This window comes from Oenanthe melanoleuca, chromosome 17 (genome assembly GCF_029582105.1).
Source record: "Oenanthe melanoleuca isolate GR-GAL-2019-014 chromosome 17, OMel1.0, whole genome shotgun sequence".
Taxonomy (NCBI): domain Eukaryota; kingdom Metazoa; phylum Chordata; class Aves; order Passeriformes; family Muscicapidae; genus Oenanthe; species Oenanthe melanoleuca.
In genome coordinates, this window is record NC_079350.1 from 4381767 (window position 1) to 4398922 (window position 17156).

General features: G+C 41.4%; 1 protein-coding gene across 4 annotated transcripts in view; it reads left to right on the top strand.

The window, feature by feature from the left end:
* AK8 (adenylate kinase 8) overlaps positions 1-17156 on the top strand; it is a 77512-nt gene that overhangs the window by 34791 nt on the left and 25565 nt on the right. For all 4 annotated transcript variants that reach the window (XM_056505108.1, XM_056505111.1, XM_056505109.1 and 1 more), the window contains 2 exons: positions 2091-2180; positions 15353-15494. In XM_056505108.1, the coding sequence (XP_056361083.1) occupies positions 2091-2180; positions 15353-15494 (232 nt within the window). The remainder of the gene's footprint in view (positions 1-2090; positions 2181-15352; positions 15495-17156) is intronic.

Here is a 17156-nt window from a genome sequence, read left to right on the forward strand (position 1 = left end):
GTCAAATTTTTGAGGGAAGTGAGAACTATTTGAATGAAGAAGTGTAAACCAAGTATAGATGCTGTGACAAACCAGCTCTAAGGTTTTTTTAGTCATCATTTCATCATTTTTTATACCTTTTACATCTGTATTTTTCTATTGTTAGACCCCTGTAGTGCTGTGAATTCTTCTGTGGATCAGTGGATCATGAGTAATGTCTGCAGTTTCAGCTGTCTGACTAAAATTGGGGCACTTTTAAAATAAAATTCACTCTGAACTTTAGTGAAGGCTCAGGCTCTGCACATCTCAAGTAATGGGTGAGAAAATGAAGGAATTAGTTAAAAGTGCATCATCTTTCTTTTGTAAAGGAAGTCCAAAAAAATTCTGCACGGAGAATTTTTCATGATTAACATTTAAATGTTAAAAAGTTCTATATTTAAAAGTGTAGCTTGGTGATAGGATCAGTGTAATATTTTCCATGTTCTGTAGTGTCTTCTAACAGTGGAGTAGCCAATATAAAATAAAATAAAAATAAATTATTTTAAACAAATGTCTGGTAGCTGTAAAATTTGCTGATTAGCCACATTATCTTAGTTAAGCAAAAGGCAGGTTTGGCAGAATATTTCTGCTGTCAGTTATTGTGCCATTGCTGTATTGTAAAATATCATGTAAAAAATTAAATATCTGTAGATTTATCCAAAGCTGTATTTTATTAATTGTGTAATTGGCTTACAGGAAAAAAAAAACATGCTTGAATGATGATTTTGTTCTTGTCCTTTTGAATTTTTTTTCTAAAACTGCAGGTTTCATAGTGTTCCATCTAGGTCAAAATTTGCATTTTTTTTTTTTTTTAAATAACTACAATATGAGAGAGTTGCAGCTCTTTTTATTAAAAATCACTACCAATGCTTTACCCCTATGTTAAATTTTATTTTAAGTATTCTGTAACCCAAATATTACAAGAATTAAGTGTTGAATACAGAACTGGAAGACCATCATTTTTCAGAATAATATTCTGCATAAACTTTATTTCTATTAGGCCATTGGGCTTGAAGCACAGGCTCAAAAATTTAAATCTATGTTTAAATAGTCTCATGAATTGGGTTGAATTTAGGCGTGTACTTATAATGTGAATTTAATTGGGGTCTGTGCACTGAGTTTCTGTTATGTTTTTACAATATTTATTATGAATATGAATTTGCTTCTCCAGGACAACTGGTGACTGTTCAAACTGTCCCTTAAATGTTGAATTTTATCAGCTTTGTCCCAGGATCACTGCTGGGGGGCTCTCACTCCTGTTGGCCTGGCAGTGTGATTAACAGCAATAAACTGATTAAAGGGCTCCATCCTCTCCCATCAAAGTCAGTGCCCGTTGCTGCTATTGATTTCTGGAAGAAAGGAATCAATTTAGGATAATTAATTGAATAATCTCCAGGGGGATCTATAGCTAATATTTACCAAATTAGAGTTGTAACCAGGATTTCTGCTGCTGTGTGATCTCTCAGTGTCTTGGTTCCCTCTCCCTGAACTCCCTCACCTGGGGCAGCCAGTGCTGTCCAAGCCCAAACCAGGAATCCTGAAATCTGCATCTCCTGGTGTTCTGTGTGTTTGAAATCAATGATAATATTGCATTAGCACAGTTTTTAAAATGTAATCCTTACATGATCATTAAATGATCCAGGGAGGCCCTTCCTGAAGTGAGCATTATGCTGCACCTCCAGCAGTGTGGTTCAGATGCTGCTCAGCAGCTGGAACTTTATTCAGTAATTACAAGTTTATAAAAAGTGAAAGCCACTAGCAATCCCTTGAGTGGTTATTTCAGAAATATATTTGATTAATATCATTCTCTCCATTTTTAATATGTTCTTTGCCAGATATATTCTTTTTTTTTTTTCATTCCATATCCTCAGTCTCCTTGCTTTTCATTCTGCTTGGCCAAAAGAAGAAAACAAAACCCTAACAACAAACTCAAAAAACATACAACTTTTATTTTATTCAGTGACCTTATTCCAGTATGCAGCTTCTGGGTTGTTTTTTTTTAGTTTTCTTTTCTTTGTTGCCTCCTTTTTAAAATTTAACCTTGTGTCTTTTTTGTTCTTCCTTCCTGTTAGTTTGCTGTGGGCAACTGCTAAAGGAAGCTGTTGCAGACAACACAAAACTTGGAGAACTCATTAAGCCTTACATTGACAGTGGAGGCCCAGGTAGGGCACATTGTTCTCATTACACTGTAGTTACAAATTTGTAACAAAAACCAAATTGTGAGTGAATTTTTGTTGGTCAGATTCCAAACAGAGTAGCCTGAAAGTTGATTAATTCCATTCATTCCATGGGATTTGTAGCACTGTGTAACAGAAGTTAGATTTCTAAGGGTTTTTTATATCCTCAAAGCAAATATTCACTGTTGCAGTGAAATTTGGATTTCTTGTGCACATTCCCAAATCTGAATGCCATCTTCTAATCTCTAAATCAAAATCAGAATCCTGATATCAGTTCAAACTGTTTTTAAATCACACTATTGTGTCAAACTGCTTTCAAAGCCCAATAATACTGTGCTTCATTTTATATTTGGATGTTGACTTTTAGAATACTAGCATAGTTTACTTTCATGTAAATATTTTAAACACAAAGTTTCTTTGTACTTCATTTCTGTCAGCATTCTTGGTTGTGGGAAGACTGCCATGATGAGTCTTGGGTATAGTTTGCTTTTTTGAATAAACCTTTGAATAGGTTCTGCAGGGATTGCAGATAAATCATAAATACTGTGAGCTCCTGGGGGCAGCAGCTTAAACCTGTCTGCCTGTTACAGCTGTCCTGCTGTCTGTGTGTGGTGGGTATTAGAAATCAGAGAAAATCTGGAATTAAAGAGGAGAAGTCGTGTTGCAGGAGGGTGGAAGAATGTTTATTTTGCCAAATTGCAGTGGCCTGGAAGAGGAACTTTCAGTGCTGTTTCTGGCAACAGCCCAAATGGTTTCCAGTGGTACAAACACAAGGAGGCAATTGTGCTGAAGATGGGGAAATCTCAGTTAAGTTTCAGTATTAATGGAATTTTGAGCAAAGCCCCCCTGAGCAAAGAGGAATCTTCATCATCCTTTATTTTTAGCAAAGAAATGTATTTGGTAAGGTGAAAAGCTTGAAAATCTCTGGTTTTTTGCACAGTAGCTTAATTCTGAGTCTGAATTAGACAGTTCTGAAACACGAGCCTTTAAAATTACCTGAGCTTCCCTTGATACCAGACCCAGAGATTCAGGACTTTGCAAAAGATCTTTGTCAGGCTGCAGCTTTGGGGGTGCCATCCCTCTGTCAGGCACTTTATCAAGCCACTGGGTGGTGGATTTTAACTCTGAACTTCCTCTCCAGTGAATGGATTGCATTTATTCCTAATGCAGTCACCCAGCTGAGTGCATTCATGGCAGCATTCACTGCTGGGAGTAGGAGCATTCCCATGTTGGAGCCATGGGGATGGAAAGCAGGAATTTCTGCAGCCTGGAAGAGAAAAGTTGGGTCCTCTGGAATGGGCACAGAGATCTAGGAGAGGATTTTCTGAGTTAGAGATACCCAGAATGGGCATTAACTCAAAGGCAAGAGATGTCAGAGTGTGTTGGGCAGTAGATCTGAGATCTTCAGGTGTGGGAATAATTCCTTCCTCTGTCATCTGGTTGACCTGAATGTGGCTGGTTTTGAGTTTAACTAGCACATGGAGATCCTTTTAAGCTCTGGGCCTGTCTTTCATGGTATCCATTAATTTCAGAATCTTATGTGCATACTGTAATTTCACTCTCTGAGGACTGTAAATACCTCACTCTCTAAATTTCAGTTATGGCTGAGATGGGAGTTTGGATGATCTGTTTATTCAAAGATAGCTCCTTTTAGAGCTTCCTTTACTAAAATGTTCTTCGTGTGTTTTATAAACTTCATCTTAACCATTAAAGTTCCTTAAAGGAGATGCATTCCCAGTAGAGTAAAACAATTGCACAGATCATAATTTTTAGCCAGTCCTAAAAATATTCAGATCCTTAGTCCAAGGGAGCTGCTTTCATTTCAGGAAAATGAAATTGAAGTTGTAATTCCTTTCTTCCTCCAAATTAGAAATTATTTCAGATTTAGATTAATTTTTTTAATACAGCATGCACAGATAAAGCTGTACAACACTTCTGAATGTTAATAGGGATCATAACTATATTTCTGTGCATTATGCTAAAAATTCTCCCTTAGATTTGCTAGTATGCACATACACATATTTTATTTGGTGGGACAAAGCACAAAATCAAGGGCTGAATAAAGATAAATATCATCCAGCAAAACCAGAAATAATAAGTTCTGTCATTTTGCTAATCCTCCTCTCCCAGGGATAACAAAGAATGAATTTACATTAGTAAACACTAACAAGAATTCATTACTGCCCTCACAAGAGGCTTGAAGAAAATGGAATAACACAGGGTAGTGAAGAGGAAAGGTGGGCAAAGCATCTTTGCATCTTTGCTCTCTTGCTGCAGCCCAGGTTAAAACAGGGGAAAGATTCTCCTGCTGAGATTAAGAACAATCAGTTTCCAGAAAATCTCACTTGCAAAGACCCAGTGTAGCCAATAGCAGACAGTGTTGTAAGTGGAAAAGCAATTACAGCTTCACCTTTTCATTACATTTCTGGTTTTCAGGAGGCTTAGCTGTTCCTGTGGGTGAGGAATCATGCAAGTGACATTGGCACAGAGCACTGGAACCAAAGGCACACCAGGAAAAATGTTGTTCTCAAATCATTACTTGCCAAAAGGAAAGCAGTGCCATAAAATCTTGAGGACATGCCTCATATATTCTTAAAATGCTCCCCCAGGGGACTGATCTCAGCATGTTCCTTTCTTGTGGACACCACTGATTGCATACAATTAGTCACTTAAAATGTGCCAATAGGGTGTGTTGTGGTGCTGTAACAAGGCTCAAACCCCAGCCTGTTCAAAGCTGACTCATTACTGAGTTCTTGAGGCTGCCCACTGTCTGTTCTGCTCCAGTTCTGCTTGGCTAACCCAGATCTCTTAGTGGCTTTAGGACTCATCAACCTTCCTCATGCTGTTTTTCCTGTACTGCTGCTTCATGTGTACACCATGTATTGTGGGAACAGCCCAGACAATTCTGTAATTCCCCCCAGTGTTCCCATTTTCTGTATTTCCTAGTGTTTGCTGTCTCATAAAGACCTGCTTTTGTCAAAATCCTCAGTTTTGTATATGGTGATTTATTTGACCTAATGAAGGCAGCATAGATAGTTTTGAGCCCATTAATTTTTTAATTCCCAGGACATTCTAGTCTACAAGAGGTGCACACATTGAAAAATGCATTTTTGGTGGTAAGTTCAGTAATCTGACAGGTTTTTGCTTGTCATAAACATAGAACTGTGCTTTGGACAACCAGACTGAAATGCAGAGACTGTTCCTTTAGGATGCTGTGGTCTCACTGAATACTGGGTAGTTATTAATTGTACTCCGGGCAGAAAATAACCAACATTGGAGTCTAAGACCAATCTTCTGGTCACTAACTCCAGTTAGATTAACTCTTGGTCAATAGTGCTAGATTCAGCACACACCATTTGCTTGGGCAGCCTGGGAAGAAATGGAGTAAGAGGTGAGTGCAGTGGCCAGAACCCTTCCACAGGCAGCAAGACAAGTCCCATAAATTAATTTATTTGGTTTGATTCCTTCTGAAATGTTCTGAGGAGGCAGTTCCATAGAGACTTGGATAGTTAATGCCTCTGTAGAAAGGTCTGAAGGAGACATTTAAACAGAATTTCTGTCCTCAGGTTGCTCCAATTCTGCCCAGCCTGCTGGACATGTCTCACTGAAAACATTGACAAACATTATTTAAAAGTTCCATCTGCATGATCTTTGTTCACCATCTTAAAGATGTCTGTCAGCTTTTGATACCCTGGGAGAACAAAAAAAAATGCAGAAAGCATTTTTGATTTCCCCACCTAAATGTCCCTGGTGTTTGCCCCTTGAGGTGTTTGCATTGTATTAATGAAAGAACAAGCAGAAGCATTTGGGGGGCATCACAAAAATAGGGAAGGTTGAAATCTGCATATCATTCTGTCCAGTTTTTTTGGTGAAATTGCATGCAGTGGTCACTGCTAATTTATCTGTTTATGAGGCTGTAATAAATAGAGCCAAGAAAAGTGAGATGTCAGGAAAGCAGCATGAAGAAAAAAAACACTCCCAAAAAGATTCTGCTTTTCAGCTAGGAGAATTGCCATTAGTTTGGGTAACTGGGTTTTTTCCCACCAAAATGAAGATTCAGGAGGTTAGAGAAGTGATTCATGGAGCACAGATAACACTGCACTGTTTGCAGCCTGTTAGAGTTGAACACACACAATCTGTGTTGTTTTTTCCTCTTCCTTTTTCTATTTAAGTTGTAGTATCTGAAGCTGTCCCCAGTGGCAGTCTGCATGTAGGGGGTAAAATCTGGAATTCCCTAATTTCTCCTGTTTGCTAATGAAAACTATTACTTGTACAAATACAGATTTCCCCTTATTTTAAATTGCAGTGGTTTTAAAGGGGTGCTTTTTGGTGTAGCCTCTGAAAGTTGGGGTCCCCTGGTGATTGTGATCAGAGCCTCACTGAAAACACTTTGCTGAGCTTGGGGAGTGTTGTTTTTGTTTTGTTTTGGGGGGTTTTTTGACATCAAATTAATATTCTCATCACTGAGCATGAAACACAGATTTGACAATAGAGCAGCTCCTCTTTGTTAAAAACTCGCCGCGAATTTCAGAGTTGAAAGGCTGAGTAAATCCTGATATCTGAGGGGGTAAGCTCAGTGTTATTTCTTGTTTTTAAGAGTGCTGTACTGGCGAGCTGCAAGCTGTCTGAACATTGCAGAGACCCTTTGGGAGCTCCATTGGTTTTCAGCAAGCCTTTGCATGCAGTGTGTTTGTACTGGCTGAAGACAGCGCATGGCTCTCTAAATAATTTACAAGTTGATTAATAGACTCACATGGGTATAATTAGAAGAGGGAGAGACAGCAGCTACAGTAACGGGTACAGTGCTTGGGGGAACTAGAGACTTTATTTTTTTTAAAGAAACTTTCTAGGGTGCTGGGCGTTTGAAGATAAGTTGGGAAGAGCTCAGTGCCTCTTCTCTTTTGAAGTGGAAATAGGACAGTTTGAATCCGTCGAGTTTAATTTTTCACAAGCTTTAGGGGCCCTGCAGTGCAACTCCCTTTTTATTATTGAAAAAAACTCTCCATTTTTCTTTCATTTTTCACACACATGCACACACACACACGGAGTCCAAACAGGAGCTAATAAACAAATCGATTTTCTACTTTATTTAAGTTAGTTTTACAGCAATTCTAGAGCTCCCCTAAATGTGCACCTTGCTCACAAATAAACTGTGTAAAGTTACAGAGATATTTATGAATACACCACACTTTAATTTATGCATTTTTAAGAAACCTTCACCTCTGTTTGACAATGCTTTTGAAGTAGCTCCGTTTTTCAAGTCAAACTTTTGACTTTTCCTCTGGGACTGCTACAAAGGTTTTTTTATGGAAAATAGGTAGCAGTCTTTTTTCCTACTAGGAGAAAATTGGTGGTCAAGAAAACATAATAAAATTTAGTTTTTTTATTTTCTGTTTTAGATGGCCATATTTTTATACGAGATGCAAGGTTGTAGAACAGAAAGTTTTAAATGCAGACTTATAGGCAGTAGATTGTAATTTTCTTCCCTGAGTTTTACTTTTTCATGTGTTGAATCACTGCAAGGTGATAAATCAAAATTCCCTTTTCCTCTATTTGAAAATCTGGAATGTATTTTTCTTTATTCCACAATCCAGATTGGTATATGTGTCTGGCAGATACTCAGAGCTGGAGTGAGCCTTGCTCTCTCCAGATATTTTAATTATTAAATTAATATTAAACTAAATTACTGTTAACTATTAAAAGATATTTTTAAGGGCTACTCCACTTAGGAGTAAAAACAAAGCAACCAAAAAATCCACCCTAAAAAGCCAACCCTGGAAACCAGACCAGGCAAAATAAATGGGATTTGATTAAAGACAGGAGTGCAGTTGTTTTCTGGAGCAGTTGTGATAATCAGTCAGTTCATGGATATGGTCCTGCCTATAGAAAATGGTTTTGCAGTGATATTCACCATTCCTGCTGTTGCTGGAGGATCAATATTCCAATATTTGTGCCACAAACCCTCATGGATTTGAGTGAAGATGTGGCCCTTGTCTGGGGCCTCGTGGTTGTCAGGGGCTTTTAAACAGCAAAGTACAATATAAATGTGAACTATTAATCTTTTATATCCATATTGATCTTCACTGCTGACAGTCATTCTTTAGAATTTAAGGAAGTGGGGGCTCCTTTCCTTCCCTTGCAGCACTGTCTCCTCACCAAAGGGCTGCTCACTTCAATTCTGTGTGGTTTTGAGTTTGGGATGGAGATATCAAAGGAGTTTTTATAGAAAAAAACAGAAAGAAAAGCACATTGCATGTTGTCAGCATCCCCTTTTTTGGAGTTTAACATGAAATTCTGGGTTTGGCTCTGTTTCACAGGGTGTATTACAAACCAGAACCAGGCTGCTATATAAAACAGTCTGTCTTAATGACAAAGAAAACATTAAACAGCTTTTGTGCATCCTTTTATATTTGTAAATGTCCCTTTAACGTGGCTGGGAGGTGTCAGGAGAAGGGGAGACACAGGACTGGGCAGGATCCATCCCACTCTTGGGGTCTGGAGCACGTGCTGGCACCAGGCATCCCCTTCAGGAGCACCCTCCCTTCTCATCCCATGGGAAGCAGTATTTGGTATAAAAAACCTGTGTTTATCAGACCAATTTATTCATTTTTTTTCTTTAATTTTATCACTGACAAGAAGGGTTTTGTAGGTCAAATTATGCACTGTGTTCTTCAGCAGAGCTGAACATTTAGAAATAAGGAGGAAATAGGAATTTGGTTGATAATGGAAATGAGTCCTGTGGGTTTGAAGTGTAGTTGTTCTCTCTGTCCAACCGTAGTGTCTCTGTGGAAGCCAAAGCAGTAAAAAGAAATACCAACACACATTTTGTTACTGGTTTTAGAAACTTTCAGAATGGACACATCCCTGTGAGATAGTTTGTCTCCCAGGCAGGTAAACTGAGGCAGGAAACCTCGTTCAGGTGGAGCCCTGCCCCGCTCAGGGAGCCTGGGTGGGGACCCAGGTGTGGATGCTGACCTTGGAGCCAGCCCAGCTTCATCCTGGGACTCCCTGGGAGCCAGGGCCATTGGGCAAATCCATGGAAAACAGCACAGAGGTGGCTTTTAGAGGGAAAAAAGCTTTTTGTTTGCATGCTGGATACTCAGTTTGGACTGAATTTCCTTTGCTGCTACCAAGTAAAATGGTGTAAGGGGCTGGAGTGTCATCACTAAATGTGATCAGATGCAGATTCCTGAATCTCTGGCTTGATACCTGTGAGGAAACATTTCTGAAGGTCTTAATTTATCCTGTATCATATGATTTATGATTATATACGATCGATAATTTGGGATTGTACCTGCTTTAGAAATAGTATCATTTCCTATTTTATAGCTAATTCCTATCTTAAATGACCAAAAACCTAAAAACAAAAATAAAACCAAGGAAAGACAGGTTCTAATACATGCTAACAAGCAAAAATATTTTAAAGGTGAAAATTAAATATTTGTTTTACTATATTAAAATAATTATTGCGATTCTTACAGAAATCCCTCTCAGCAGTGTGGAACGAGCGAGTGGAGACGGGATTTGTGTAGGAGCGATCCCTTGGATGGATCAGTGTCCGCGCTGGCGGTGCCGGTGTTTGCTGTCCCTTTTCAAACCCGGTAAAACCGGAGATGTTTTCAGTGTTTCCGTGCTGTCGGGGCTCGGGAAGCCTCAGCAGCGGCCGCGTTTTCCCGAATTCCCGATTCCCGAATTCCCGATTCCCGACGTTTCGGCGGCGCCGCGGCCGCTGCGGGGCGGGGACCGGCTGCGCTGCCCGCCGTGACCGCGGGGTGGCGACAGAGAACGGCCAACGGCGGCGGGGGCGCGGGGCCGGGACAGCCCGGGATGGACCGGGATAAACCGGGACAGAGACAGCCGGGACAGACCGGGATGGACCGGGAAAAACCGGGACAGAGACAGCCGGGACAGACCGGGATGGACCGGGATAAACCGGGATAAACCGGGACAGAGACAGCCGGGACAGACCGGGATAAACCGGGACAGAGAACGGCCAACGGCGGCGGGGGCGCGGGGGCGCGGGGCCGGGACAGCCCGGGATGGACCGGGATAAACCGGGACAGAGACAGCCGGGACAGACCGGGATAAACCGGGATAAACAACGGCCAACGGCGGCGGGGGCGCGGGCCCGGGACAGCCCGGGATGGACCGGGATAAACCGGGATAAACCGGGACAGAAACAGCCGGGACAGACCGGGATAAACCGGGATAAACCGGGACAGAGACAGCCGGGACAGACCGGGATAAACCGGGAAAAACCGGGATAAACCGGGACAGAGACAGCCGGGACAGACCGGGACAAACCGGGACAGAGACAGCCGGGACAGCCCGGGATAGACCGGGATAAACCGGGACAAACCAAGACAAACCCGGGATACCCCGGAACAACCCCAGGGCCGCAGGGCTGAGACCCCCGGGACCCCGGCGGGTGACCGGGGCCGGAGCCCCGAACGGACCGATCGCCTTCTCCCGAGTGCAGCGAGGCAAACCCCGGAGCTTTCCTCCCGGTGCCGCTGCGGCGCGCTCGGCTGGGTGTGTGTTATTTACTGTCCGGGTGTTTATTGTTTACAGTCCGGGTGTTTATTTTCGGTCCGGGTGTTTATTTACTCTCCCCGAGCCGCTGCACGCAGACCTGCCCGCCCTCACCCACCGGCGGCTCGGAGGATTAGCCTAAATTATCGATCAGCCCGGGCGATGGTAAATCACTGCTAAATCATTCTCAAACACATTAAAAACCAATTTATACAATCTCAATCGATACCGTCTCTGAGGACCTTAGCGTGGGCAAGAAAACGGAGTAGAAAAAGCGAATTACTCATTGTGAATCATCCAGAGTTTCTAGAGCAATAAAATAAGGAAATCTCATGCTTTGCTAAATTTGGGGTTACCTGGACAATTCAGGGAAGTAGCCTTTGGCAGTAGCTTGTACTCAGGACAAGATGTTAACTGTCAACTACTGGGATCAAGCCTCAGGCATCTGAATTAGCTGTGAAAGTCTTCAGACCTTGCTAAAAAAAAAATCTCTATATGCAGGATAAAGCATAGGTGGACAGTATTATCAAAAGGACCTTTTAAAGCACAAAGCTGGCAGAATTTGTATCTGTAAATGCATTTATGCTGTACTTAGAATCGAGGTTTTATAGGTTTGGAGAAGTGAGTTGATAGCTTTCAAAAATCTGTTTTACAGAGAAATATATGGAGGAGGTATCAATTTAAATATGATAATTGTATAGCTTGGAGCACTGACAGCATAGAAGTTATTGGAGAATAGTGCCCTGTAATCTCTCAAGTGGTATTTTTTTCTCTTTCAGACTGTGCCTTTAATGTTCTGTTACTTTTGTCTGGAGCAGATGATGTGATTTTGTAACTGATTGCGTGATTTTGTAACTGGTTGCCCGATCCTGGTTTCTGTTAGTCCTGCAGGTCCCTGGATTGGGGAAGAGCTAATAGGCCACACTCCTGTGAGCTTCATGAGAATGTACTTCTCATGAGAATTACCTGATACCTGTGAAAACCTTTGAAGCTCTAAGAAGTAAATTTATTTTTTAAATACTCTACTGGAAGATGCTGATTTACAGCCCTGGATATGAAAAATCTCTGTGTGTCCAGGCAGCAGTTCCAGCAGCACTGTAAGCTTGTCCCCCACCTGATCACACCCCTGAAGTGATTAAATCACTTCTTAGATCCACAGCTGCCAATTCAGAGGTGGAGCCTTGATCATTAACGTGGTGAATCAGGCTGGGAGATAAAGAAGACATGGAGTGTGGGGTGGGGTAGGCATAGATAAATTACATTTCCATCTGGAGCTGGCTGTGGCCTCGTTCTGCTGCTGTTCCATGCCTGGGATCTGGGATCTGAGATCTCTGATCTGATGCTCTCAGGAATCACTGCAGCTCAGTGGCTCTGCAGCTTTACTTCTGAGGGGTGAATTTTACTCCTGTGCCTTGATTTCTCTCCCTAATAGAGATGTGCTCCCCTTACCTAGTCTGGATATCTCTTTGCAGCAGCACATTGTAATTTTTACAAGAAACTTACCTTTGGACTTCTCTAATGATAAAGTAAAATCTCTCTCGAGTCTCATTCCCCCAAGTTTCAGAATTGGAAACTCACACTAGCTTATGTTGAAAAGGAATTGATTATTCAAAGCTCTTGTGCTTCATAATCTCCTTAAAACATGTAGATTGACTGTCTCATCAGGAAAGCTCTATATTTTACTTTGCTATATGCCCATTGGGGTGTGTGCTTAAGGCCAGGAGACCTCTGGCTAGTTCCTCACAGGCTGTGTGCCCCTCCAATTACAGGTTATTAATTTGCCTTACATTCCAGAGACAGTTCCACATGAGTGAAAAGGAATTCTGTACTGCAGAGTTCTTCATTACCTACTCTGTCTGTACTACAAAATAAGAATAATACTGATTTTTTTTCTATCTCTTTTTTTTCTTTCCCTTCCCTCTGGTCTGTGGAAGATGTTTTACAGTTTTAATGCAGCTGTTTTAAGTGTGACTGTTCCTGTTCAAGGGCAGCTGATATACTTTGTAATGCCACCAAGCAGCCAACAAGCTCTGTTCCCCCATTGTGTTGAAGTGATAGGTATGTTTGCTAATCAAGAGGAGAGCAGAGCTTGCTGTCTGACTTGTTTATGTTTTATTTCACACCATCAAGCTTTAGAGGGAGGCACAGAAAATATGTAAGCATCTATATTATTCAGTGATGTATATGTGTACGTGGGTGTTGCTGATGTCTTGCAGTCACTCCTGGCTGAAGGGAGAGAGGTGTCAGGTGTCTCCAGCACCCCTCAGAACACCCCAAACCTGCCATCTCATTAGATAAACTATTAATTTATTGTCTCTGCATCTCATTGTTTTTTCCCTTTCGTGTGATTGCTTCAGTTTTGTTCCAAAATAGTGACCACAGTGGAGGATTTTGATCATCAGGGTTCACAGAAAGTCTGTGGGAAATGCTCAGACCCAGGAGATGCCCCAAGTTCCCATCACAATTGCTTTTTAATTTCCTCATAGGCTGCAGTGTTTCTCCTTTCCATATGAAGGATGGAAGCAATCTGGAACTGGGGAATCTCCCAGGATCTGCTGGAAGCTCCAAAGCACAGGATATCCATCTTTCTGTGCCATTCCAGCCTCTGCCCTGATCCCCTGCTCATCTGACAGGGGTGTCAACTCTGGCAGAATCCTACTGCACTTTCACTCATGGGTTTGTAGGTTTTATTCCTTGCAAAACTGTTTGGAGCATTGTGAAATTAAAAAAATAAAATCCTGTCACTTGGCATCTCTGTAAATCCGTGTCAATGATTCCAGTAGGAACTGCCATAAAATAGCACATGTGAAGAAAGTTCAGTGCTGCAGCCAGAAATTTGGTACTATGGGAAAATTCCACTGGTCTTTGTATGGAATGCATTTTTGGGAAAGAGAAGGTGGGTTGGTTTGTTTTTCTTTATTCCTGCTAGCATGTGTTGGGTTTGTATTAATTCTTATAAGCTGGAGGGTGGGGAGAGATCTGCCCTGCAAAGAGCACTGAAATTCTCCTGGTGTCCCTCCTGTGCCTGCCTGCAGCTCAGGTCTTGGATAGGGAAGAAGCATCCATCTGATAAAATTCCTTCCTGCTGCTGTGCTATTGTTGCAGTTAATTTTATGAATCCCATTTTTAACAGAATACCCAGTTTTTGCATTGTCATTTTGCTCTTTGTCAAGTGTGTGGGTTTATTCCATTCCTTATTTTTCCTCCTTTCAGCAGATGGAGAATATTACTCTCTTTAACTTGTTCTTTTATAATGTGAAGTTGATATCCTCAATTAATACACTAATCTGTTTCCTAATTAATTCCCTGTAGTTTTCCTCTCTTTTTGCTGGTACATTGAATCCTGAGTGCAGTTCTGTAAACTCAGTAATTCGATTATTTAAAGGAGAAGCCATGAATTTCATGATAGAGGTGCAATGTTTAATTCCAGGAGCAAACTGATTCTATTATTGCAGTTTAAAACCTGCATGTTCCCAGGGTAGAACTGTGCACTGCTAATAATTCACTCTGCTAAAATCCAGGCAGATTGCTGTCAGCTTGTCCTGAAGAGAAGTGCAGTGCTAGAAATCTGACACATACACTCTCCTACAAGCACTTGTTGTTGTATTTTTGTATGCAGATGTGATGGCAGGGTGAGCATCAAAACATCAACCTGCCATGAAGGAGATTTATGTAGCAATTTATCTCTTGTTTCCAGTTGAGCACCAGTGTTTCAGACAAATAAAGGGAAGGGGCTCTCCTTGCTGCTGGGGAATTGGTTTGGCTGCTTTGGGAAGCAGCTCCAGGTGATTTTGCTGTCCTTTCTTTGGGGTTATTTGACACTGAGCCCAAGACATGACAACAGTCATTGGAAAATCTATAGTCACTCTCATTGAACTTAATAATTTAATTCTGAACACACCCCCTCCTCCTAAAAGAGAAAAACAAATTCAAAATTCAAGTATCTTAATTGAAGTATTTACTTCATAAAGACTCTACTGAAAATACTTCCTTTCCACTAAATAGAATTTTAAAAGCCCCATAGTAGCTGTAATCCCAGTCAGTATCTTGCTGATGTTCACTCTCGCCCTAAAGAAAAATAGTAATAGAGAAAAAAGAGCTTTTAGCTCTAAAATTAGGGGTTCATCAGTGCACTAGTTAAGCTTGTTGAAATTAATTTTGAAAATTATTTTCAGTTATAAAATCTTCAAGCCTTTGGGTAAATTGGAGCAGTAGCACATGTAGACTGTTGTGGCAGAACCATTATCACCTGCTGAGTTCAACCCAGAATTCTCAGAAATTCCTTTCCTGTCTTAGGATTTCTCTTCCACAACTCAGATCATTGTTTTTGCATTTTGATAAGATTGTGTCACACACCTCACTGTGACACCAGTCCAGTGTGGCTGAGAGGAAAAAGTACATTACAAAATTATGTGGGCACCAGGTTTTACCAAATCCTTTGCTTTGGTCCTACAGTTCCTTGTGAGTTTGGGGGTTCCATGACAGTAAATATGCAGAAGCCAACGATGCCCAATGGCAATAAATGGGAATAACTGTTTGGTTTGGTTCCAGAAGGACTTGTGAGCATCTCCCTTTGCTGCAGACTCAGCACACAGAATAAATGTCACCTTTTTCCTCCTCTGCAGTGCCAGACGACCTTGTCCTGAAGCTGCTGACAGAACGCCTGAGCGCCCTGGACTGCCTGACCAATGGCTGGGTGCTCTCTGGCTTCCCCAGGGATGTCCAGCAGGGAGAGCAGCTGCAGCAAGCACAGATTAATCCCAACAGGTAAGGGAGAAATCCAGCCATCACAGTACTGTAGATATGAAGAATGTGTTTGTGGAAAGATCCAGATCTTTATTGACATCCTTTGTTGTTGCATCTTAGTTTTTGCTTCCTTAGCAAGGAAAGGGGTCCTTGCTCCTGGAGAGTAGGAAATAGAGCCCTGGCCTGACAAATGCTCCAGATGGCCAGACTGTGGGAGAGAGAAGAGGTTTGTTGTTCTGGTTATTTGTTTGAGTTGCCTCTAAAGCCAAACCATAAGAAATGGATTAAAGTTTGGATTATATGAGGAGATGTATTTTACTTGCAGCAGGAGGGGGGATCTACATCTTCTTTCTTCAGCATTGACATAATACCATGGAAATATATTGGTATTGCAAGGAGCTCATTATGAGACTTTCGGGTTTTGTGAAATAATTAAAAACAACATGAGAATTACATTTTATTTGAGCTATAATGAATGTTCAGAAATGTAATATGAGAGACATCAGCATCCAAAGAGAACTGTTACGAGTGCCAAGCAAATAAAATAGAGTTACTTTTCACAGCTGGTCCAAAGGTGGTGAGGATTTAAAGTGCTGGTGCACTCATCAGAGCTGAGAGTCTTTTCCATTCCCTCCCCAGCCTTCCTGGTTCTGCCCATCCCACTGGCTGGCACAGTGGCCATTCCAAAGGAAAAACATTGGAAATTTGTGATCTTTCTGCTTCCAAGGAAGGTGTTCTTATCTAAAAAGCAGTGGTAGGAGAGGTGCATTGCCCACATCAGTGTTTAATTTGGCAAAGTTACTCTTCCTGTGTGTCCTGTGTGATTGCCCTGGATTCCTTCCAGGGATAGGAGAAGGATGGAAAAGATTGAGGTTGAGTTGGAGAGAAAACAGAGGGGAGTGCCAGTCATCCATCAAGGTTTGAAAAGGGAAGTGTGTGAAAGCAGCAGTAACTTTATTTATCCAAAATAAAATGATGTGCATCTTAAGCAGGAATCCATTGCATGAAAAAAATGGAGAAAGAACCTCAAACCTTGTGCTGGACTCAGTTAAACATGATTCCCACAGATTATTCTTCTTGTGCATTTAGAAGGAAGGTGCTGAATCCCTGAACACCTCTGAGTCCCTGAGATCAGTGTGAATACTCGAGTGTGCCCTGCCTGCTCCTTCACAGGAGTGAGACCTCATCAAGGGAGGAAGAGCAGCTCATTATAGAATTGGATGTGTGGAAATTCAGCACTGATCCATTTGCTCAGCTCTAAAGAGCTCTGCACATTCACATCTGAGTTTAGAATTTGCTCCCTGTTTTATCCAGGGGTTGAAGTGAGGGACAGAAATAGACGTGGAGCTCCCTGATTGATCTCAGAGCTGATATTTTCCATGAAGCTGAAGTGGTAGGGATGGAAGGGAGGGAGGGTGATTATAAACAAAAGGACACATTGCAGCACAGGATAGCAGGGCAGTAATTCAGTTTCAGTTGTGATGCTAGTTATAAAACACTATCTGCAGAGGTGGTGTTTCTGACATCAGGAGAAAAACCTGATAGAATTATAGCCTTGAAATCAATCTGGGAATAGGATGCAGAAATCTATAAATCAGACACAGAACAATCTACAAAGTCTCATTTTTAGGAGGGCTCTGTTGATGAAATTAGATTAAAATAAATTTACATATATATCAAGTT